Source organism: Abramis brama (assembly GCF_963993115.1).
Source record: "Abramis brama genome assembly, chromosome: 2".
NCBI classification, from domain to species: Eukaryota; Metazoa; Chordata; class Actinopteri; order Cypriniformes; family Leuciscidae; genus Abramis; species Abramis brama.
In genome coordinates, this window is record NC_139964.1 from 5,220,765 (window position 1) to 5,247,329 (window position 26,565).

General features: G+C 37.3%; 1 protein-coding gene across 1 annotated transcript in view; it reads left to right on the forward strand.

The window, feature by feature from the left end:
• Positions 1-1,915: 1,915 nt before the first annotated feature.
• LOC311077554 (B-cell receptor CD22-like) overlaps positions 1,916-26,565 on the forward strand; it is a 34,542-nt gene continuing 9,892 nt past the window's right edge. The window contains exons 1-2 of the mRNA XM_084106088.1: positions 1,916-1,936; positions 26,470-26,538. Of these exons, the coding sequence (XP_083962214.1) occupies positions 1,918-1,936; positions 26,470-26,538 (88 nt within the window). The 5' untranslated portion in view covers positions 1,916-1,917. The remainder of the gene's footprint in view (positions 1,937-26,469; positions 26,539-26,565) is intronic.

Sequence of the window (26,565 nt, forward strand, 5' to 3'; positions counted from 1 at the left end):
TTTCTTTCTTCATTTCTTCTCTGTCTTTATTTGACTCTTCTATAAGAAGTAACATCAAATCAGATGAGCACTTGTTGAGAATGGCTTCCCACCTGTCTCTGAAGTCCTTTTTGTCATCTCCTCCATAGGCTGGGAATTTATTGATCCTAAGGCCCCTGGAGGTATATCCTTTTCTCCAGTAGTCTGACAAAGTGACTGAATTAAGGTGGAGTCGTGTGTCTTTCTCGAATAGGTGCCTTGGTTCTTTGTAGGTTCTGTGGAGATCAGCTTTGGGTAACTCTCCGTCTGGTAAATCATCCAACAGTGAAGTTTTTGTGATAATCCGTTGTCCCTCTTCAAGAGAGTAAGAAAATGTTTATCCATCTTGATGTGACAAGTCAAAAAAATGGTCCAACTCAGAAAACTGTGGAGCTGCTCCTTAAAGCATGTCCCAAGTGCATGTAAGATTTGCCAAATGTCTGTAGAGGAGCGCTTCAAGGTCTCAAATGTTTGCTTGAGGTGCTCTTTGGATGGAATAATCATATGTAGCAAAAATTCAGGGAACTCCAAGGCACTCTCTTTATAAAGATTAAAAAGCCTTTATTGTTATGGCTTGGTCATCTTTAAACCTTTAAAACACTCCGAAGCATTTCGGCATACAAGCCTTCGCGTTTCGGCACACACCAAATAGTGGTGTGGCAAAATCCGTGCTCCTCATTAAGCTCACAATACCAGCGGTGGAGGGGATGGAGGCCGCCTACGAACGCAAGAAGGCCAAGTACTGAGAGCCGGCTGCTGCATGCCGGGAGGCTGGCTGGAAGACCACCATCTATCCAGTGGAGGTTGGATGCAAAGGCTACGTGGGGCTGTCAACCACACGCCTTCTGAGGGACGTAGGAGTGACCGGAGGGAACATGAAGAAGGCAACCAAAGAGCTATTGGAGGAGGACGAGAAGGGGAGCTTTTGGCTCTGGCTGAGGAGGAAAGACAAGAGCTGGGGAAAGAACAACTAACCCCGACAACAGCCGCAGAGGGTAACACCTATCAGCTGCACGGGGTGACAGGGAGACGTCTCTGTCACTGCTCCGCCACCAGGAGATGTTCCAGGATTAAAGGAGCGAAACGTTGGTGAATGGTGGTTCCTGACTGATGACCCTGCAGCTGACCCGTGGGCACCGGGGAAGGTGTGACCGGCAGCAATGCCTAGCAGGTGTTCCACCTACCTGTACATTTCACATTGTTCACTTTATTTAAACAATTAATTTTGATTTAACACCATATTATCAGGTTTCAGGTTTAAATGTGATTGCTTAGTGTTAAATGGACTTGAAACGGTTACTCTTTGACTTCACTTGATGTTTTCATTTTGAAATATCATGTTTTAATCAAGTAACAATTTAACAGGACTTTCACTTCGCTGAATTGTGAGAGTAAATGTTGAAAATGTGTAAATATGTTATTTTATGCAATGTTTTTAGCAAGATGATCAGATCAGTTAGCACTTGATATGCTAATGTGAAGCTGAACACATTTGGTTTTCACACCTCTTCTGCTGTCAGAGTAAAAAGTAGTTTTTTTAACTACTGTAGAGTAGTTCTCATATGATAAAAATGGTTTATTACCAACTTCTTTTTAATTAGTCAAAGTGTGTGAAATGCATAATCAATAATTTACTTGGTTCCTTAGAAACCGATTAAATCTGCATCAAGTTTTAAAACATAATGAGAATTTCTGCGTACTGATGTAAAGTTTCTCTCAGTTGAACTTCTACATTTTTAGTCTAACGTTGCATCTGTGATGACCTTTTTCCTTGTTTAAACTCTTCTGCTAAATGCTGTGGGTCATGTCTTTTTTTAAATGTGTTAATCACGTGTCATTCATAGTGTGAAAACCCCAATACCTGTCACATCCTGGTCATTTTTAGTGTGTTAACTGGTCATGATTGTTGGTGAAACGGGTAAGAGCATGGTTTACCAATCATTCTGAATTATTCTCAGATATGTTGTGTGTGTGTAGGGGATATTGGGGCTAGTTTTCAGGAAGTGGACACATGGCTGTATCTCAGTAACTATAAGGTTTAAAGTCAAATATCAAGATGGTTTTATTCTATTTCAAAATATTCTGCCTTCCAAGTTAAAATTCCAGCATTGTTATGTCTTGTAACATCTGTTCAAATCAGCAATAACAGCGATAATGTTCAATGACTTTTATACCCAAGACTTGATAAATATTTACAGAACTTAAAGCGTGACTAGTCCTGGTGTGTGTGTGAAGACAGGAACTATATCTGTACCATTTGGTCTGATTTTTAAGATAAATGTTGTCGATTTATATATTTAACATGATTTTTTTCCAGCTCAGTGAGTAAATAAAGTTGTGGTTAAAACTTTTTAAATCTTTATCTGCTGATAAGATGTGCTTAATGGATAAGAACCTGCTGCAAAGACTCTTGTATTTTAGATGTTGGTGTCACTACCAGGCTTTTACTTTTGCTTAACCAAAAACACGATCTTGGTTTCACCAGAAAGACTACGCTGGTAGTCCAACTTTTAAACCCCTAGATAGCATATAAACCATCATTTAAAAATAAATGTGGTATAAGCCAAGAATGATCAAAGTCGTTTAATTTTTCTTTATTCTTTTTCTTTGTATGGTTATTTTAGGCTAATGGTTGTGTTGTAGATGGTGCTTGATTTTCACTGGCCAAAGAGGAAGTTAACAGCATGTGTGCTTTATTAAAAGCATCCTAGAAAAAACTCTGCCCTTAGATAAACTTTATATGTTCTTCTACTTCTAGCTCTGACGCCATTGATTGATAATTAAGTATAGTGGAAAATTATACAGGTTAAGTTAATTAAATGCAATTCAATAGTGTTTTGTTGGTAAGAAATATATGTGTGTTATTTTAACAAAAAATATTTGGGTAAAAAGAACAGTGCCACAAAACCATTTTTTTGAGTGTAGTTTAACCAACCAATTGCAATGAGCCTGGCTAAACCGTAATAAACACCAGTCACTAAACAGACTAGCTAACTGTACTATAATTTACATTTATGCATTTGGCAGACGCTTTTATCATTGCTTTTTGACATTGCATTTCAAGGCACACATTTACATTCCTATCAGTTCTTGCTTCCCCTGCCCTTACGAAAAATAAGTTTATTCAAGTGTGCTATTGGTATACTTCTTTTAAACTAAAAATAAGAAAGTATACTTTCAGTCTACTTTTTATGTACTTCTCAGAAATATACTTTATGTACTTCTCAGAAATATACTTCAAATTCCACTTAAGTATACTTGACTTATACTGACAGAAAAGTGTAAGTATATTTGGCCTGTACTTGTTGATCGAGATATACTTAAAAGTATAATTAAGTATTCTAGGTATTCTTGGCTTGTACTTGTGTTTACTATTTTGATTTAGTAGCTTATTAAATACTTTTTTTTAAAACATAATATTGCTTATCTTATAAACGAACATGTTCAAGTTTATAAAATAATAAGCTTTCTGGTGGAATAGCTTATAGAGATAAATAAAATAAGCATGGAACTGAACCTGATCTTGTATACAGCGATAATAATAATTTAAAGTTTATTAAAGTGTTCTATTAGTAAGCTTCTTTTCAACTAAAAAGAAGAAAGCATACTTTCAGTCTACATTTTATATACTTCTCAAAAATATACTTTACATTACACTTAAAGGGGACATATCATGCTAAATCCCTTAACCCTTAAAGACCGATACGGCCGCCCGCGGCATAAAATAACTATCGTTCTAAAATGTTTAATAACTTTTGAGTCGCTAATCCAATCTGTATGCTTTAAAATGCACCGTAAAGATGAGATTCTCAGCTTTCCCGTGTTATCACGGTTGTCTCTATTGGTCATTAATAGGCTGCGTAGTGCCGGTGATTGCGTCATCAAAATTTGCAGCAGTGATTCGTCAAGAAAACACATGTGGTTTCTTTCTCTAAGCCAAACAGGAACGATTGTTGATGCTTAGTCCCACCCCCATGCCCAGATTCGTTCAAACGGTCATCAACTCAACCAATAAACATAGTGATTGGTGTTTTTAACAACCAATAACGTTTCTTTATACATTATTTAATATTTATTACATACCTATGCATGAAAACTAAAGGATACAAAGTTTTTGACCATAGCGCAAAACATGAAAGAGCACAAAACACATAAGAGCATAAAACACATAAGAGTATAAAACACATAAGAGTATAAAACACGAAAGGTCATGTCAAAACAGCAGTACACATATGAGGATGTCTTAGAATTAATTTTCGACGAGTCAGACGATGACCTGGTGGAATCTTCCGATTCTGATGCTGATACGTGGTGCAGTGAGGATGATTACATTCAAGGGATTGATCCGTTTGAAGACAAGTGAGTAACCTTTTTTTTTTTTTTTTTTTACTGTGCAGTTTGTGTATCATTCATTGCTTGCTATTTCTGTACAATGAGGACATAATTACCTCAGGTTTTCTAATCCCTGCACACCGCACACCAACGGACATTTTCAGTAAATAATTACCTCAGGTTTTCTAATTTTCTAAAATTCATGGCAAGTATTGCGTTGTGTGTGTAAGTTATTACTTGGTGAGGATTGCCCTTTTTTGTAGTTTGCCATTCGTTCGTTTATTTTATGTGCATTGCATAAAAAGTCTGTTGGTCATACCATCAAATTTGCTAGTGATCTTGGCAGGGGGAGAGTGTGTGTCAAATCAACAGTTTAGAAGTCTGTGTGAATATGAGGATGACAAACCAACTGGAGCAAAAATCTGAATATGCTTTATTTAGGCAATAGCCTACGATTGATTATTATTATTATTATTATTTAGGGGTGTAACAATATATCGTGTCACAATAAATCACAATACAAAAATGCATCAATATGTATCGTGGGTAGTTCACCCAAAATAACAATTACTGTGTGAGAAAAAAATCAAGTTTAAGTTTTTCAAGTATTGTATAATATAATACAATATATCAAGCATTATAATGCAATGGGAGAATATTTGTGGGTCCTCATACTGCCAAATGTCTGAAGTGGCCAGTAAATATATCTAACTTAGTCAGTGACAGAGTGCAAGTATATTTGTCTAAAATAATTCTGTTTTCAGCTTCAGAATCATGAATATTTTTATTCTGGTGTCACCATTGTCTTGTGCATTATTCATTTACACCCAAAATGTAATATGAAATTTAGCATTTTAATCAAAAGTAAGTTTTTTTTTGGTTAATATTTTACCATATGTCTTGGAGTATCACAATAGTATCAGTTCAGTTCAGAGTTCAGAATCGTGATGTGTATCGAATCATGACACGAGGGTATCGTTACACCCCTATTATTATTATTGTTATTATTATTATTATTATTATTATTATTAATATAAAGGATAAAAAAAATCACAATATGAACGAATGCCTTTTTTCAGATGTTATATACAGTTATTATATATTTTATACATATGTTTTCTTCCCTTTTTTATTGTAGTCGAGAGGATGAGAGAAGAGATGCACTGCCCATCAGCATGCTTCCTGCAGACACTGGGGCTGAAATATGTGTCCAGGAGGGTCCAGAGGGCCAGCAGAGGAGACAGAGGGCCACACCAAATACTTCCTCCATACCAGCCTCCCTGACTGGGAAAGGAAGAGGGAGAGGAAGAGACAATGGAGTAGAAAGGGGGAAGGGAGACACAACACCTCATGCCCAAATGGAGCCTGGAGCTGGGTGGAATGGGCCTCTAGAGTACCCGCCGAGGAGACAGAGGGTCACACCAAATCCTCCCTCCATAGCAGCCCCCCTGACAGACAGAGAGAGAAGGAGAGGAAGAGACAGTGGAGCAGGAAGGGAACAGGGAGACACAAGACCTCATGCCCCAGATGAGCCAGGAGCTGAGTGGAATAGGCCTCCAGAGGGCCAGCAGAGGAGAAAGAGGATCACACCAAATCCTTTCTCCATAGCAGCCCCCCTGATAGGGAGAGGAAGAGGGAGAGGAAGAGGAAGAGGGAGAGGGAGAGGGAGAGGGAGAGGGAGAGGAAAGGGGCGAGGAAGGGGAAGAGACAGTGGAGCAGAAAGGGACACAACATCTCATGAGCTAGGAGCTGAGTGGAATGGACCTGAGGTGACAGATAATGTCCATCCTTTTTCCCAAAAAGAACCCCTGGATTACAGGGTTTTGTGGGTGTGACATACTCTCCTGCACAAATTTTCAGACAGTTTTTTAGTGACAAAGCTGTCAAGATAATCTGTCACAACTCCAATATGAATGCAGAAAAGGAGCATGCCAAGGGGAAGAAGTTTGTTTGGGAAGAGCTGCAGCCTGCCAATTTTCTGGAGTATGTGGGCCTTATGATTTATATGGGACTTGTAAAACGCCCAAAAGTTAGAGACTACTGGAGGAAGGGATCGCAGCTAAGTGTACACTTCCCTGCTACAATCATGGCCAGAGATAGGTTCATGGCAATTAGCAGAACTGTTCACATGAGTAACCCAGAACATGACGTTGTAAATGACCGGAAAAAGGGCACCCCTGAGTATGATCCTCTCCAGCGTCTCCAGCCTCTTTACACAACTATAAAGCATGCATGCAAGGCATTTTGGCAACCTACACAGCAAAATCCCCAGAGTTAAATTAACTCTGCTCAGAGAACATTTGGTCCCTCTCTACAGAGAGTTAAAATAACTCTGAAACAGAGTTCAAGTTAATGAGATACTTAAGTGATTAATTAAGTGATGATTGGGCATTAATGATGAACACCTGCTGTCAACAAGCAGAATCACTGAAGGAAAGAGAAACAAGAAAAGAAAAAAGAGAAACACAAGAACTACAACTGACTTCCAGCCACAGATGAAATCAACTGAAGACAAAATAAGACATTAAATCTCTCAAGGAGGATTAAACAACTCCACAAACAGCATTACCAGCTTCACTTATTACTGACCAGACTGACTTTATTTCTGTCATATGTTTACAGAAGTTCGTATTGAGAATTAACAGAGGTTTAGATGTTGACGATTTATTGAAAATGGTTGGTCACCATAATGGAGATGAGTGTTTCCTTTAGTTGGGAAGTTTGACTCTTAGCTTATTTTTTTGTGAGTTTGTGTTTTTTTGTAATAGTTTTTACCAAAACACATAATTTGTTGCAAAGAATGCCAGACGCAAAGATGTTCAGGTGATCTAGTTTTCAACAACAAAAAGTAGAATGATGCACTTATATCATCACTGTCCAAAAGTGGTCATATGATGTTAATAAATTATATTCATTAATAATACTCTCTTGCCACAGATTGGACATTTTTAATTTTTTAAATACATAATAGGGGATTTTTTTTTTTCCTAAGACACAGACATCAAGAATCAGCATATGAATCTCAACAATGGTGACATGTTGCATGCCGCAATGCATCCTGGGAGCCATGAGTTTTATACTATTGTGGCTCCCAGCATGCATTGCAGCATGAAGCATGTCACCATTGTTGAGATTCATATGCTGATTCTTGATGTCTTTGTCTAAAAAAAAAAAACAAATCCCTATAATGTATTTTAAAAATCTAAATTCAGAATGTCCGATCTGTGGCTAGAGAGTATTGTTACTGAATATAATCTATTAACATCAAATAAATCTCTTTTAGACAGTCATGAGATAAGTGCATGTTTCTACTATATGTTGTTAAAAACTTTCACCTGATCATCTTTGTTTTTGGTTTTCTTTGTAACAAATTACATGTTTTGGTAAAAACTGTTACAAAAACCATAAACTTGCAAAAAGAGTCAAACTGCCCAACTAAAGGAAACACTCATCACCATAATGGTGATCATACATTTTCAATAAATCGTCAACATCTAAACCTCTGTTAATTCTCAATAAGACCTTCTGTAGACGTCTGACAGAAATACAGTCAGTCTGGTTAGTAATAAGTGAAGCTGGTAATGCTGTTTATGGAGTTGTTTAATCCTCCTCTGCTGAGATCTTGTTGACAGCAGGGCCCAGTTTTTCAAAAAATGTAATCTGGATCAAATTGATCCGGATTTGGAAATCCCATGTTTTGCTATCCAGGATCACCTGATCCATTTTACTTTTATGCCAGTTTTTTAAAGGAACCTTGGATTGGATCACTGTGATCCAAATACCAAATTTCAGGATTACCAAATCCTGTTTACTAGAGCCTTAAATGGAACCAACAGTGTGGCCTACTGGCTTAGCAAAGAACAACAGTTGGCAAAATACCGGTGGCCACAAATAACCATTGTTTATTTTAATTTTAAGAAACAGAAACACTGTAATAAACAGAAACATTTTACTTTCCTTATTTTGTTATAATGTTAAATTGTAGATTTTGTTGTTTTACCATATCTCATTAGATGTGACATGCTTCATATATGCTTCAAATATGAAGAAATGTATATATCATCAGTAGACATTGATTTTGTGATCATTCACTTAAAAAAAAAACTCTCTGGTTTTATTTGGTTCAAAAAATCACAACTGAATCCACCCTTCTGATGGGATCAGGATAATCCTGTTTTTTTTTTGGATCAAATAGATCCCAAACCGAGTTCAAAGTTCTGAAAAACCCAAAGGGCAGGTTTGATCCAGATCAAATTTAAGATCGGATTACATGATCTGATCTTAGTTCAGAATCCCTCTTTTGCTTTTGAAAAACCCATTTCCAAGATTTGATCCAATCCGTGATCCGAAATCCCACTGGATTACTTTTGAAAAACTGGGCCCAGGTGTTCATCATTAATCTCCAATCATCACTTAATTAATCACTTAAGTATCTCATTAACTTTAACTCTGATTCAGAGTTATTTTAACTCTCTTTAGAGAGGGACCAAATGTTCTCTGAACAGAGTTAATTTAACTCTGGGGATTTTGCTGTGTAGAAAGCAAATTGCCATCGATGAAAGAATGGTGGCCACAAAAGCTAAAATTGGGCTCAGACAGTACATGAAGGCCAAGCCAACTAAGTGGGGTGTGAAGCTGTTTGTGCTCGCTGACCTTAGCAATGGCTACACCTGCGATTTCTCCATTTACACTGGAAAGAGCCGATTCATTTCAGGGCAGGGTCTCTCGTACGATGTTGTCAACAACCTGATGGATTCATCATTCTTGGGCAGAGGTTATCATTTATACGTTGATAATTTCTATACAAGCCCAAAACTTTTTAGTGACTTGTATGCCAATGGTTTTGTTGCATGTGGTACATTCCGTGATTCACGCAGGAATACACCTAACACCAAGAACAATGCACTGACATCACGGAGCCCCAGGGGTTCAATCCGATGGATCAGACATCAGGAACTGTTGTTTGTCAAATGGATGGACACGAGAGAAGTGTCAGTTTGTTCTACAATACACCAAGCTTTTGATGGAGGCACTGTCACCAGAAATGTGCGCAGCAAGGAAACTGAGAGGTGGCAGAAAAAAAGCATCACAGCACCTTGCTGTGTGCTAGACTACAATGTGTGATGTGGCCCTGTGTCTTGTCGCCCACAGAAACTGCTTCAGCCAGTGGCATAGGAGCAGGGGGTCACAAGGTGGCACATAAACCTTAGAACTTTATTATGTAACGTGTATATAGTTTGAGAAGATTGTTTGAATCTTTTGTTATTTCTTTTTGTATTTAGTTTGTGAAGATTATTTGCACTATTTGTTCATTAGCACTCAGTATATTACCCTCAATGAACCGTTTCTTCATTTGCACTGTTTATTTCTTTTTGTATTTAGTTTGTGAAGATTATTTGAACCATTTGTTCATTTACACTCTGTATATTGTATTGTTAGTATTTATATTGCACAGCTGTCACTACTTGTTATATTGTTTGCATTTGTTGTTCATGTTCATATTATAATATAATTTTCTGAAGAAAAATGTTTGCTTCAGTGTTCTGTTGTAATCTAACAACTTTTCTATTTACTATACTCCCTGAACTTATTTGGACACATCTACATTGTCAGTAAATGTAATACACCTGTTTTTACTCAAAAACGCCTAGAATAATATTATAATAAATGGCTATATCTTGATGAGGGATTGTTACATGTAGACAAAATTTCATATGGAAGTCTAAAACAACCAAGTCTAACTTTCTAAAGGAAAAAAACAAAACTTCAGGAAGTTCTGTTTGAGTTCACACTGAAAACACCACATTTTTTGCTGCCGTTTTTCTTAAAATCCTGTTAATTTCATAAATTCTCTGACAAAATAAATGTAAAACTGGGACTTTAAATTAGCTAGATGGAAACTTTAGGTTCTCCTGTTTAAAATGATATATGGCACTTGATGCTTGCTGCTAGAATGGGTTAGAAAAACAAAGAAAAGTACAGGTGAGTCAGGCGCCCCAAAAATGTTCTAGGTCTTTAAGGGTTAATGCATTTTGCTTCCATTATGAGCATTTTTCTTTGCATTTGTGTGTGTGATATATATGACGACATATATATTCTACATGTTCTACCCCCCCCCTTTTTGGTCCTTTTTGTCATTTCCTCCATATGCTGGGAATTTATTGATCCTAAGGCCCCTGGAGGTATATCCTTTTCTCCAGTAGTCTGACAAAGTGACTGAATTAAGGTGGAGTCGTGTGTCTTTCTCTAATAGGTGCCTCAGTTCTTTGTAGGTTCTGTGGAGATCAGCTTTGGGTAACTCTCCGTCTGGGAAATCATCCAACAGTGAAGTTTTTGTGATAATCCGTTGTCCCTCTTCAAGGGAGTAAGAAAATGTTTTATCCATCTTGATGTGACAAGTCAAAAAAATGGTCCAACTCAGAAAACTGTGGAGCTGCTCCTTAAGTGTCCACATGTCCCAAGTGCATGCAAGATTTACCAAATCTTCGCGTTTCGGCACACACCAAATAGTGGTGTGGTCTACCAAGGCAAAATCCATGCTCCTCATTAAGCTCACAATACCAGCGGAGGAGGGGATGGAGGCCGCTTACGAACGCAAGAAGGCCAAGTACTGAGAGCCGGCTGCTGCGTGTCGGGAGGCTGGCTGGAAGACCTCCATCTATCCAGTGGAGGTTGGATGCAAAGGCTACGTGGGGCTGTCAACTAGGGCTGCACGATATATCACACGATATTGTTATGCGCATCTCGTCAGTAAAGCCGGTTCCTTGATTAGTAGTAAATCGCCTTCACCTGCTTTCAGATGGAGCGGCATTTACTACAAAGAGCCGTAGTTAACTGACAAGCTGAGCCAAATCACATCAATATCACGGACGTATCGCCAGCGATATTTAATGCGATATGGCTCAGCTTGTCAGTTAACTACGGCTCTTTGTACACAGCAAAAACTCCAGTGTTAATTTAACACTCCTGGGAGTGTATATGAACACTCAAGAGTGTTGAAGTTGATGAGATAATTAAGTGATTAATTTAGGGATGATTGAACATTATTGAAGACACCTGATGTTAATGTGGCATATGGGATACACTTAATAGGGCTTAAGCCCAGGCAGTTTGCAGACTACGCCACGATGGGACTTTCACCCAAAGAATTAACTAATTTGTTCAACCAAGGCACTCAAGTTCGTGGATGGATAGCCAGAGACAGTGGTCCAGTACAAAAATAGAATTTATTTTCACTTCGACAATGATTGAGATTTCACAACAAACATGCACTGTACACCAAATCAAATAACACATACACTCAATATTCACTCCACTCACTATACTCTATTCGCAACACACACATACGAGGGAGGAGGGCAATAGGGCGGAATCTTACCAGTGGGAGGCTAGTGGCTCGAGCAATGAGCATCCATGAAAAACACCCCAATCACACGTGTCAAATTTCATACACACAGCAAGAGATATGACCACACTTGGTGAACACGCAGCCACAGCACACCAAGGGACCCGCCACCGCAAGGGGCACTGCTCCCACTGGCAGTTCTCAGCACCTGGACAATGAACAGACACATAGAAAACCCAAACAAAAGAAATCAAAATTAGGCCAATCCTCTTGGATATCAACAGCAAGAAAAGGCCTCCATACAAGAGTTAAAAGAAATAAACACAAAACAAACCAATCAAAATGGTGTCAGTCCAAACACACTACACTCAAACCCTGATCTACAACAAAGACAAGAAGAATGATCAAACAGTGTTAAACAGGCAGCGATGTAACACGCTAGCCAGCCGCCTGATAACTTGAGCTAATAACTGAGTTCAATACTCCTTGGTCCAGTGTGAAAAGGCAGTCGGGTACGACGTAAATCCGTGAACATGTAACGTGAAGAATACAAGCAAAGCAGCAGATGTTCAGCGTCGATGTAGCCAACTGGCGGCCGCACCCCCGGTTAAATAGCACTCCCTAAAATGCAAAGGATGTCCATTTACAAATATGTCCCACAATAACCATTCAACTCTTACTCAGTATAGCAACATACCTATGATTAACAGCGTTGCGTCACAGGCCCTGAGCTCTGATCACTGATAGCAGGGCGCACACTCAGCTGGTGAAAGGGCTGCTGCCACACCGGGGATTCTATAGCACGAAACATTCCCTATAAGCCCACGTTATAAAGTTAAGGAGTGGAAAGAGAAACGAAGCGAACCATACCTGCGGCGCTACGGTAGACAGATAACCAGGCAGACATCAGGTCTCTGGGCAGGTAAACAAGACAAGTCGCATACCGGTGACATCATTTGTCAAAAGAAAAGTCCCGGTTTATAAAAGGGTATAGCCCTCGCGATTGGCTCAAAGTTAACTGCCCAGAATCACTCACAGCTGCAGCAACTTAAGCGTCACTTAGGGAGGCATGATCCAAACAACTGCATCCTGCTACATTAACAAGCAGAATCACTGAAGGAGAAAATCACAAATTGTAAGCCACCGTTATGGTGATCAATGGTTGCTTTAGTTGGACTCTTGGCCCTTATATTATTAACTTTAGATTTTGTTTGGCTGTTGTATCTGAGTTATAACTGCCAGATGAACAAAGAAAAAAAGTGATCTGATGGTGTTGGTTATATTATGACATTCATCATTTGAACTTGATCACTGAACTCATTAAGATCCTTCTTTCTGACTTCGATTTGGTTACAGCATAACTGTGAATCTGCATAAATATCCAGAATTTCTGATATAATATAAAGGCTTTTTTAAAAGTTGTTTAAAAAAAAATCTTTCTTTTAGGCACACACAGACGTCAAGATTCAGTCAATGCATCTCAACAATGGTGACGAGCAGAATATTCAATTAGGATAAGTAAATTACATAGACAATTCAGATCATAATTTATTCATACCGCAATGCATGATGGGAGCCATTAATGAGTTGTGATTGGTGGCAGCCACTGCAACATGCTTTATTATTGTCACCATTGTTGAGATTCACAGGCTGATTATTGATGTCTGTGTTTCTAAATTTGAATTTGAAAGTCTTTTGATCAGAACAATGTTTATTAAATATTTTGGATTATAAGTAAAGTACTGATAATCGTAGACTGAAGAATCACAAAACTGCTGCTAACAAGTTAAACCAAACTATTTCAATAAGTTTCATTTTTCAGATCACAGCATGATTATGTCAAAACATAACCAACACTATCAGATAACATTTTACTTTGTTCATTTAACTGTTATACATCAATAACAGCAGACAAACAGCAGTAAAAATTAAAGTAAACATATAAGGGTCAAGAGCCCAACTAAAGCAAACACCCATCACCTTAATGGTAACTTACAATTTGTGATTTTCTCCTTCAGTGATTCTGCTTGTTAACATCAGGTGTCTTCAATAATGCTCAATAATCACTTAATTAATCACTTAATTATCTCATTAACTTTAACACTCTTGAGTGTTAATTTAACACTCATATTTTAACACTTTACACTCTTGAGTGTGGACTCATATACACTCCCAGCCCCAGGAGTGTTAATTTAACACCGCTCCATCTGAAAGCAGGTGAAGGCGATTTACTACTAATCAAAGGAACCGGCTTTACTGACAAGATGCGCATAACAATATCGTGCGATATATCGTGCAGCCCTACTGTCAACCACACGACTTCTGAGGGACGTAGGAGTGACTGGAGGGAACATGAAGAAGGCAACCAAAGAGCTAGTGGAGGAAGACGAGAAGGGGAGCTTTTGGCTCTGGCTGAGGAGGAAAGACAAGAGCTGGGGAAAGAACAACTAACCCCAACAACAGCCGCAGAGGGTAACACCTATCAGCTGCACGGGGTGACAGGGAGACGTCCCTGTCACTGCTCCGCCACCAGGAGATGTTCCAGGATTAACGGAGCGAAACGTTGGTGAATGGTGGTTCCTGACTGATGACCCTGCAGCTGACCCGTGGGCACCGGGGAAGGTGTGACCGGCAGCAATGCCTAGCAGGTGTTCCACCTACCTGTACATTTCACATTGTTCACTTTATTTAAACAATTAATTTTGATTTAACACCATATTATCAGGTTTCGGGTTTAAATGTGATTACTTAATGTTAAATGGACTTGAAACGGTTACTCTTTGACTTCACTTGATGTTTTCATTTTGAAATATCATGTTTTAATCAAGTAACAATTTAACAGGACTTTCACTTCACTTTGCACAGGGCTGATTTGTGAGAGTAAATGTTGAAAATGTGTAAATATGTTATTTTATGCAATGTTTTTAGCAAGATGATCAGATCATTTAGCACTTGATATGCTAATGTGAAGCTGAACACATTTGGTTTTCACACCTCTTCTGCTGTCAGAGTAAAAAGTAGTTTTTTTTAACTACTGTAGAGTAGTTCTCATATGATAAAAATGTTAGACACGAGGAAACAACTTCTGTTCTATTACTCTGTTAATTTCTGATGTTATTATTGTTAATTTTATTACCAACTTCTTTTTAATTAGTCAAAGTGTATGAAATGCATAATCAATAATTTACTTGGTTCCTCAGAAACCGATTAAATATGCATCAAGTTTGAAAACATAATGAGAATTTCTGCGTACTGATGTAAAGTCTCTTTTAGTTGAACTTCTACATTTTTAGTCTAACGTTGCATCTGTGATGACCTTTTGCCTTGTTTGAACTCTTCTGCTAAATGCTGTGGGTCATGTCTTTTTTTTTAAATGTGTTAATCACGTGTCATTCATAGTGTGAAAACCCCAATAGCTGTCACACCCTGATCATTTTTAGTGTGGTAACTGATCATTATTGTTGGTGAAACGGGTAAGAGCATGGTTTACCAATCATTCTAAATTATTCTCAGATATGTTGTGTGTGTAGGGGATATTGGGGCTAGTTTTCAGGAAGTGGACACATGGCTGTATCTCAGTAACTGTAAGGTTTAAAGTCAAATATCAAGATGGTTTTATTCTATTTAAAAAAATTCTGACTTCCAAGTTAAAATTCTAGCATTATTATGTCTTGTAACATCTGTTCAAATCAGCAATAACAGAACTGAAAGCGTGACTAGTCCTGGTGTGAGTGTATGAAAACAGGAACTATATCTGTAGCATTTGGTCTGATTTTTAAGATAAATGTTGTCGATTTATATATTTAACATGATTTTTTTCCAGCTCAGTGAGTAAATAAAGTTGTGTTTAAAACTTTTAAAATCTTTATCTGCTGATAAGATGTGCTTAATGGATAAGAACCTGCTGCAAAGACCAGGATATGTTGTATTTTAGATGTTGGTGTCACTACCAGGCTTTTACTTTTGCTTAACCAAAAACACGATCTTGGTTTCACCAGAAAGACTACGCTGAGCATAAACCATCATTTAAAATTAAATGTGGTATTTAGGAAAGCCAGGACTGATAAAATTAATTTAATTTTTCTTTATTATTTTCTTTTTGGTTATTTTTGGAGCAGGTTATTCTCCACACAGTCTCAGTGTTGTAGATGGTGCTTGATTTTCACTGGCCAAAGAGGAAGTTAACAGCATGCGTGCTATAAACTAGTTTAACCAACAGCTGCAATGAGTCGGACTAAACCACAATAAACACTAGTATCTAAACAGACAAACTAACTGTACTAACTATAATATTTACATTTAAATGGACATTTATGCATTTAGCAGATGCTTTTATCCTAAATTAACTACAATAGAGCAACAAAAGCAAATATAGCTGCAAGCAGCCATTACCGAGGCCAAGCAGAATAAGATGACAAGACATGCCAACATGTCTGAAAGTGTCAGACCAACTGCAACAATGAGCAATTAAAGACATTTAAAGAGGATTTTAGGCAAAATGCCTGAAAAATCATAGAAACAATAATTAAAAATATGATTTAATGGATTATCACTTTCGACCAATAGGTGGCGCAGTTACAAAAGTGATGTGATGTGGTCAGAGTGAAGTGACAATGACACATACAAAGTTTGGTGTCAATATGTCAAGGCATTGCAGAGATAAAGCCTGAATAGTGCTTTTAGCATCATGCCTCAACTTTGCTGCTGCGCTATACGAAAACGGTTTCGTCTATCGACACGAAATCCATAACTTTTAGTCTGCACGGTCTGGAGATGATACGATTCGACTAAGATATCTCAATTCGCTTCAGAGTTATAGACATTTATATGAAAAAACACGTAAAAAATGACTGACACATGACTTTTACTTTTACTACCCCTTACTATCAATATTTTCGCATTTGGGCATTGGCGCATAGTTATCGACCTATGTTTCCAAACTTCTGATGGTGGTTTCGTCTCGATTGGACAAACGGTTTCGAAGATATAGCCAAATGTTTTTTAAGCGCTAAATCACAACGCTACACAAACCGTAAGGCGAAACCTAGCATGTTTGGTATCGTAGGAGTCGGCAAGGTTTCAGGAGTCTACTGAGATGAGTCTCGTGAAAATACGTCGACCACACCCAAAGTTATAAGCATTTGGAAAAGAAAAATTCACCACTAGGTGGCGCTGTTTTGAAACTTCTCATGCTCCTTCAGGACATTGTGCTGATGACCCATACCAAGTTTTGTAACAATCCGTTCATGCGTTCTTAACCCTCTGGGGTCTGAGGTGTTTTCTGGGCCTGGAGGTGTTCTGACATGCTCTGACATTTGTGCTTATTTCTGTTACTTGTGACATTTTCATGGCTAAAGTCTAATTACACTGTATTCAGCACAAACTCTGCTACAATAATATATCAGCAGCATGTATGTAAAAGTTTGCAGTTTTGAGATAATGACATTTAGGTAACCCTTCCTTTTACAGTCCCCTAATTACTAGGTATTTACCTGGTAAATATATGGTAAGTTATAGTTGGTTATTGGTAATTACCACAGGTAACAAGAATGTAAATGCAGAGAAACTACAAACTAGTTACTAGGTATTTACCGGGTAAATATATGGTAAGTTATAGTTGGTTATTGGTAATTACCACAGGTAACAAGTATGCAAATGCAGAGAAACTACAAACTAATTACTAAGTATTTACCTGGTAAGCATATGGTAAATTATAGTATTTTAGTGTGTAATTACTTTAGGTGATTAGTATGCAATTACAGAGAAACTACCAGGGAAAAAAACACCACTGTTAAATATCAACTCAACAAAGTACTGTGTACTTGTTACCTGTTTAGGTTGGTAATAACTCCGATTTAATTGTGTACTTCCTCAGAATGTAGGCAGCCAATTTTTAGAAACACCTCCAGTATTACCCATCAATTCAAGTTAGGTGTGTAGTTATCCTAAGGTTATGTTGGTAACAGTCCATGTTTATTTATTACTACCTTGAAATTAAGATGGTAGTTTCCAATAAATTACTTTGTCTTACATAGTTGTTGTTCATTGCTACACCCATTTATAGAGGGTTTATCAAATAATTTACCTTACACTTACCTGCACTGTTAGACCTTACCGGGTTTTTTTACAGTAAAATACTGGCAACACTGTTGCCAGTAAAATACTGTTAATTGTACAGTTCTTTACTGTAATCTAGTTTGTTTCTGCAAAAATGCACTAAATTATAGTTAACTAATTTCACTTGCAGAAACCGACTGCCTTAAATTGACCAACTGTCATTTAAATGTATTAACTAAAATGTATAATGCATTAATAATGTGAGTAAAGTATTACTGTGAACTTCTTTCATTTGAGGCCACTAAAAAACTATTGTACATAAAAAGATTTCCACTGGATCAGCAACTACACAGTCACCGCCTGTTAAATAAAGCAACATGCAGCAAATCATCAATGTTTGTAGATCTTCTCCTGGACTGAAGCACAGGCTCTACTCTTCAGCACAATGGTGACCCAAAAAATAAATTTTACAGTAAACTACTGGCAACAGTGTTGCCAGTATAAACCTGTTTTATAACTTACAGTTTATTACTGTTAAAATACATTTTGTGGGTGTGTCTTTTTTATCTTACACAGTTAACCCTTTCAACCCCACAGGGAAATCCACACTACGAGTAAAAAGTAACGATGCAGTGAGATAATTAAGGGAATATGTAAGTGATTGTTGAGCATTAGTGATGAACACCTGCTGTTAATAAGCAGAAACACTGAAGAAAAGAGAAACACAAGAACAGAAAATAGAGAAACACAATAACTACGACTGACTTCCAGCCATTGCACATTATTACACTTATTATTAACCAGTATGACTTTATTTCTGTCATACAGAAGATGTTATTGAGAGGTTTAATTGAAAATGTTTGGTTTGAAGTTACCATTATAGAGATCAGTGCTTGCTTTAGTTGGGATGCTGATGCTAAAACATTAGTTTTTTTTTTGCTGCTTGAGCTGTGTTGTTGCAAGTCACACTTGTGCACACACAGTTTATGAATGACTGCAGTTATAATGATTATGATGACAAAATCATCATATTGCCTGTTCATTCACTAAGGAATTCATTCTCACTTATTCAGAGTTTAATCCTCAATCAAAAGTGTTACATTACCACCACTGTGAAAACGCAGCAGTAAGATACAATGACTTTTTTTTTAACACATGATGCATAACCAGAGAAACAGAGCTACACTGTGTTTTAGAAACACCGAGATATCACAATTTAGCACATGAATCTCAACAATGGTGGCAATATTTCTTTTTTATTATTATTTTTATTCATGCAGCAGTGCATGCTGGGAGTTTTATATTATCCTGGAACCCAGCATGCATTGCAACATGAAACTTTTCACCATTGTTGAGATTCATATGCTGATTGTTGATATCTGTGTGTGTCTGAGCCAAGCAGGGGTAAAATAAAATTGAATGCACTATATGATTGTTATTTTTCAGAAGACCTGATTACAGAAATATTGATTTCATTTTGTAGATTCACAGATATATGCTAAATATGAGATAACTATAATTTCAATGACAATATACAGGAAAAATCTGAAAATCAGGCATGTCCAGGATGATTGTGACATCATCACAAAAAAATAAAAACACCTGATCATCTTCCTCTTGACTTTTTCTTGCCATAACAAATGTGTTTTATAAACTCACCGCTACAGCAGCCAGAGAGAGATGAAAGGTAAGAAGTCCAGGGACAAGAGACCAACTAAAGCAAATACTGATCTCCATCATGGTGACAACAAATTTTATTATTAACTAAATCTCTGTTAATTCTCAACAAGAACTTTTGTACATGTATGAAAGAAATAATCGTAAACTGGTTTGTAAACTGGTTTCACACTCAGTGTTACTGGAAGTCAGTTGTAGTTTTTGTGTTTCTCTTTTTTCTGTTCTTGTTTCTCTGTCCTTCAGTGATTCTGCTTATCAGGTGTTCATCAGTGTCTCAATTCAATCACTTCTTTTCATTCAAGTGGACTTTATTGGTGAACTAATGTAGAGAATAGTGAATGAGGGTATAGGGTGTGATTTGGAAAACAGCCTCTGAGTGTCGACTTTGAGCACTGTTAATTCACAGTATATTCCTGTAGGCGACTTTTATTTTATACGGTATATTACTGTTTTAATGGAAAATGGTATAATATTGTCAGAATTTTACAGCAAGGGTTAACAGTGTGGTAACTACCCCGCAGGAACAGTTTTCCCTAATGTCATGCACATCTTCAATACTGGGTATGTTCTTGCAGATGTTTTTACAATTTACTCTGTAAGTAAAGTGCAACTGTACTGTAAAATGAAGCCTTGTTTATTTCCATGGTATTACTGGAATTGTACCATATAACCTGATCATTCCCTTTTCCATATAGTCACAATTTTTTACCTCGTATGTCCTGCAACGTTACCAAGGAAAACATGACAATTTACTCTGTAAGTAAAGTGCAACTGTACTGTAAAATGAAGCCTTGTTTATTTCCATGGAATTACTGGGATCTTACCCTATAATCTGATCATTCCCTTTTCCATAGTCACATTTTTTTTACCTCGTATGTCCTGCAACGTTACCAAGGAAAACATGACAATTTACTCGGTAAGTAAAGTGCAACTGTACTGTAAAAGGAAGCCTTTTTATTTCCATGGAATTACTGGGATCTTACCCTATAATCTAATAGCTACGTAACTGTAGCTATTACAGATTATTGGGTAAAATCCCAGTAATTCCATGGAAATAAAAAGGCTTCCTTTTACAGTACAGTTGCACTTTACTTACTGAGAATGTTCAACGTGATCTCATGAGAATACGTGTGTATTTTTACGTAAAGTGTAATTCTACCGTACATTTACTTACGTTTTATACACACAGAAACGTATAATACTGACGTATTTACAGCACTAAAATGTAAAATGTTTACGAATTAACAGCACAAAAACGATTAGCCTACATGCAGTTAAACAAGAATACACATTAAAACCTTAAAAATACCTTATTTAATCGTTTAACCATTTTAATATTTAGTTTATTTACAGTGAGACACAAAATGCGTTTTCTCCAATAGAACAATAATAGGCTACACCAACATAAATTCACAAAATACATCAATTTTATTATACTTGATATAATCCAAATCTTTAGAATCCATACGTTTGCAAGAAAGAGATCCAAATTCAGCCCTTTATCCAGTGAGTGATCATCTCCATTTCACAGGCTATCACAGCAGCGCAGTCCGTGTCAAATCCTGCACTCGTGATGAATTCAAATTCAAAAATTGCGCCCTCAAGAAGCGTTACGACATGTTTTACGGCAGTGATATCAAACGCTCATTGGCTCTCACCTGTTCGTCCATGTTCGTCACAGATTGCAACATGCCATATTTCAGTTGGTAAACTACATTTGAAATGGAGAAGCGTACCATTCACACAGAGGGAAGCCGGATTAACATTTTCATGGATTAATAACTTAAATTCTGCTCTGTACCTCATTCAAAACTATTATATACTGAGAGAGAGGACTGTGACTGCAACACATCGTCATGTGAACGACTTTTGGTACCGGTTTTGACATTTTCGCAATAAATAAATTATTGTGATTACACTTATGTTGTTTTTCTTCATAATTGTAGCCTATGTAGTTTTCTATCTTTGAAAATTACGTATTAATACTACTTATTAATGAGACCAGGCTGGAATGTTTTAGTTAAGTTGCAGAACACACATGATCAAAGTTTGTGATTTCAAAAATGTTTAAGCAGCAAAGGATGTGGTAAGAGTGGTAATACAATAGAAATAAACAAGGCTTCCTTTTACAGTACAGTTGCACTTTACTTACTGAGTAAATTGTCATGTTTTCCTTGGTAACGTTGCAGGACATACAAGGTAAAAAAAATGTGACTATGGAAAAGGGAATGATCAGATTATAGGGTAAGATCCCAGTAATTCCATGGAAATAAACAAGGCTTCATTTTACAGTACAGTTGCACTTTACTTACAGAGTAAATTGTCATGTTTTCCTTGGTAACGTTGCAGGACATACGAGGTAAAAAATTGTGACTATATGGAAAAGGGAATGATCAGGTTATATGGTACAATTCCGGTAATACCATGGAAATAAACACGGCTTCATTTTACAGTACAGTTGCACTTTACTTACAGAGTAAATTGTAAAAACATCTGCAAAAACATACCCAGTATTTAAGATGTGCCATGACATTAGGGAAAACTGTTCCTGCGGGGTAGTTACCAGGTAAGTGTAAGGTAAATTATTTGATAAACCCTCTATAAATGGGTGTAACAATGAACAACAACTATGTAAGACAAGGTAATTTATTGGAAACTACCATCTTAATTTCAAGGTAGTAATAAATAAACATGGACTGTTACCAACATAACCCTAGGATAACTAGTACACACCTAACTTGAATTGATGGGTAATACTGGAGGTGTTTCTAAAAATTGGCTGCCTACATTCTGAGGAAGTACACAATTAAATCTGAGTTATTACCAACCTAAACAGGTAACAAGTACACAGTACTTTGTTGAGTTGATATTTAACAGTGGTGTTTTTTTCCCTGGTAGTTTCTCTGTAATTGCATACTAATCACCTTAAGTAATTACACACTAAAATACTATAATTTACCATATGCTTACCAGGTAAATACTTAGTAATTAGTTTGTAGTTTCTCTGCATTTACATACTTGTTACCTGTGGTAATTACCAATAACCAACTATAACTTACCATATATTTACCCAGTAAATACTTAGTAATTAGTTTGTAGTTTCTCTGCATTTACATTCTTGTTACCTGTGGTAATTACCAATAACCAACTATAACTTACCATATATTTACCAGGTAAATTCCTAGTAATTAGGGGACTGTAAAAGGAAGGGTTACCGACATTTATGCGTGGTTTGTGAAAATACCAAAAAAAAATTCTCACTGATTAAAACTAAAACTTTTAAATTAAAACTAATGAGCAAGTGTTTGAGATACTGGACATCTTGTTGGTTTTATACAAATTACTTATACAGAGAAAATTTGTTTTCAGTTTGAATCCGATCATTTAAAAGTACACACTTAAATGTTTATAAAGGTATATGGCTCATAAATGTGTGACAAGTATTCACTGAGTTTTGTTTCAGTTTATAGACGTGCTCAAGAAAAAAAAGTTCAACCCCAAGAGGAGGCAGAAAGCACACCTTCTTTATTTTACAAAAGCACAATGTTTTGATTTGATTGTAAGTGGACACATACAAAAGTAGAAATATCACAGATTCTTTTTTTATATTTCTTTTTTCTGTATGACCATAAATGACGGAGTAATTTAAGTTTATTGTGCTACAATGTGACAAAAATCCAGCAAAACGCGCGGGTGCGTTTGTCGACCCCAGAGGGTTAAAATACAGCATTTTAGCACAAAATTCAAAATGACAGACAGTCAAAATGGCCGATATGGTAAAATTGGATATCCGTCGACTCGGCATGTTGCCCTGAATCTAACAAGACCAATTTTATGATTTTTGGACAAACTGTTCAGAAGTTATTAGCAAAAATAGCCATTTTTCATATCTCCGGACCAGTAGGTGGCGCTGCGCCGAAACGCAGCATGTAGCCTCAGGTCATGCTTGTGATGACATGTACCAAGTCTGGTCTGAATACGATAAACCGTTGCGGAGATACAGCCTTATGACTGTTTTTTGCAGGCGCTACATAAAATTTGTTCGAGCGTTTATCGAAAACGGTTTGACGAAATCAATTTGAATTCCATATCTTTTGGTCAGCACTGCCTGAAGATGATCTGGTTAAATTTTCATGCGAATCTGACAAACCGTCTAGGACGAGTTCGAAAAAGTAGGTTTTTCGGAAAATTCTAAATGGTGGCAATCGAATCGTCATGAGCTCGGGAATCAGAGGAAAATTTTGTTGATTGGCCTTACGATTCAAAAGTTATTCGAAAAATATTACTGAAACTTTGGACAGGTGGTGGCGCTAGAGGGAATGACTTAGAAACACCAAAATTGGTGTATTTAATGTTGGGACTGTCCTCTATCAGAATGTCAAACCAAAACAACTTTCCCGCAATCGGTTCTATGGGCTGCCATAGACTCCCAGTCGGAAGAATAATAAGAACGGGAACAGATACAATAGGTGCCTCCGCACCTTCGGTGCTTGGCCCCTAATCATCACATAGCCAACAATATTCATTGTGTAAATTGCCATGTTTATTATAAAGCTGGATAAGCAAACAAGCAAAAGCAGAGGATTGGCCTAAGCGGAATTAATAAATAGTGACACCCACAAGCCAACTATAATTGCAGTTCAAAGCAAGGAAATACGGCCCACAGTGGTAGGGCTATTCGCTAGTTGCACGAAGCCGCCATTTTGGATTTCGGATCAGCGAGGGTATGCTAAGACACTTCCGGTTTCGCATTACGCCCGGTGCAGGGAGCCGGAGAAAGACTAAATTGATCTTTTATAGTTGTTTATAGAATCAATTATCACTTAAAATACTAATAAGATCCATATTACTATCACACGAGCCAATGGCAATTAAATGCACGGACGCATAGTCAGATTAATGAATGAAATACAACTGTTCACAAACAGAAGATTGTATTTGACTCATGCTACATACACATACGCAATGACAATTATGCCTACTGCAATTATAGAGTTACAACTACGACTAGAGTTGTTTACATAAAATGCACCATGAACAATTACATGTTTGCCCTGTTATCGGCTACAATTCGCTCCGTGCACGGCGACCGTTGACATTCGAACTTGAGTGTGTGGGCCAGTAGCTACTTCCAGTGAAAACTACGGTGATCTGACAGCGAGAGCGAGAGACAACAGCGATCGAGTTCCATTACACAGAGATATTTTTTTTCACAAGGAGTGTTTTTAGGATTCAAGAGAGGTGACTTGCCTTTCAGAGGACAGCCTCAGCACTTAATCGTTGTGTGCCGGTACCATTTCGTCACGTTACAACAGAGAAGTCAGCTTTCATGCGGTCCCCGTTGACGCCGCGGGACGGGCTGAGTGGATGCAGAAGATCCGGAGGGAGGACTTCAACCCGATCAAATTTTTAAATGCATATAATTTTCAGTGTATTTCACCTGTGCGTTTATATGCTTTCTATTATTTCTAATAATAATAATAATCTGTCTGGTGTTTATAAGCAGCACATGTATTGTGTAAAATATACACAAACTTACCTATATTCAATTGTTTGTGGTACCTACCGTAAAAAATGCAAAATATGTGATGATAATATTGATCGAGCAATGATGTAAGAAAGTAAAAATATATGCGCAGAATTGAGAAAATAGTATTTATGGAGATAAATTGTAGCCGATCACAGGGCAAACATGTGAATGTTCACGGTGCATTTTATGTAAACAACTCTAGTCGTAGTTGTAACTCTATAATTGTCATTGCGTATGTGTATGCAGCATGAGTGGAATACAATCTTCTGTTAGTGAACAGTTGTATTTTATTCATTAATCTGACTATGCGTCCGTGCATTTAATTGCTATCGTGTGATAGTAATATGGATCTTATTAGTATTTTAAGTGATAATTGATTCTATAAACAACTATAAAAGATCAATTTCGTCTTTCTCCGGCTCCCTGCACCGGGCGTAATGCGAAACCGGAAGTGTCTTAGCATACCCTCGCTGATCCGAAATCCAAAATGGCGGCTTCGTGCAACTAGCGAATATTGTAATGATCTATGTAAGCGCATGGTCTAAAGCTCATGGCGCAAGTGCACTTATAGCGTGTCTGAATCCACTTTTGCTAGTTTAACGATGGGAAAAATGATCGGCGCTCCCGGTGCATGGTCTAAAAGGGTTGTCTCTATTCTCTTAATGAGTATTGGATGTGTTTTGTCTGATCGCCGACCACGGAGGGGCGGGGCTGCCTTTTCAGGGAACGAGGGTTACATTGGTAACCGAGACGGTCTTAATAGATTCCTTGGGTCACGCCATCAACATAAATACCAAGTTTACCTTATTTTGGCCAAACTTCCTCTCCGCCATCTTGATTTTCATTCAATACCTACTTTTTCAAACTCCTCCTAGATCGTTTGTTCAATTTTCACCAAAATCGAATCGTATCATCTCCAGACTGTGCCGACTAAAAGTTATGGATTTCGTGTCGATAGACAAAACTGTTTTCGTATACTGCAGCAGCAAAGTTGAGGCATGATGCCAAAATAACTATTCTGGCTTTACCTCTGCAATGCCATATTGACACCAAACTTTTTATGTGTCATTGTCACCTTACTCTGACCACATCACATCAGTTTTGTAATTGCGCCACCTATTTTGGTGAAAGTGATAATCCATTTTAAATTACTGTTTAAATATTTTTTCAGTCATTTTGCCTAAAATCCTCTTTAAATGTCTTTCACAATGGTCTGACACTTTCAGACATTTTGGCATATCTTGTCGTCTTTCCACGTTTGCCAGATGTGGGCCGTAACAATGTTGCTATGTGAGTAGGGGTGCGTCTCATTTTTATTTATGAATCCTTGCTTCCTTTCCTTGCATCTTAGCAAGGAAAGAGTCACAAGTCATTAGTAATTTGATGGCAAGAATTACAGGAGCAACAATCAAGTATTTATAAATATGTTTACTAGGTATTATTAGAAGTACAATGAGAGATTAATACAACTTCAATATAATAAAAATGAGCCACTGTGCTTTTGTTGTAGGTGTTGCTATGCTGATGTCAGTCAGAAGAATGGCTCCTCTTTCTATGATCTTTCTGCTCATGATTCACGGTGAGTGGCTTGAACACTTCAGAAACT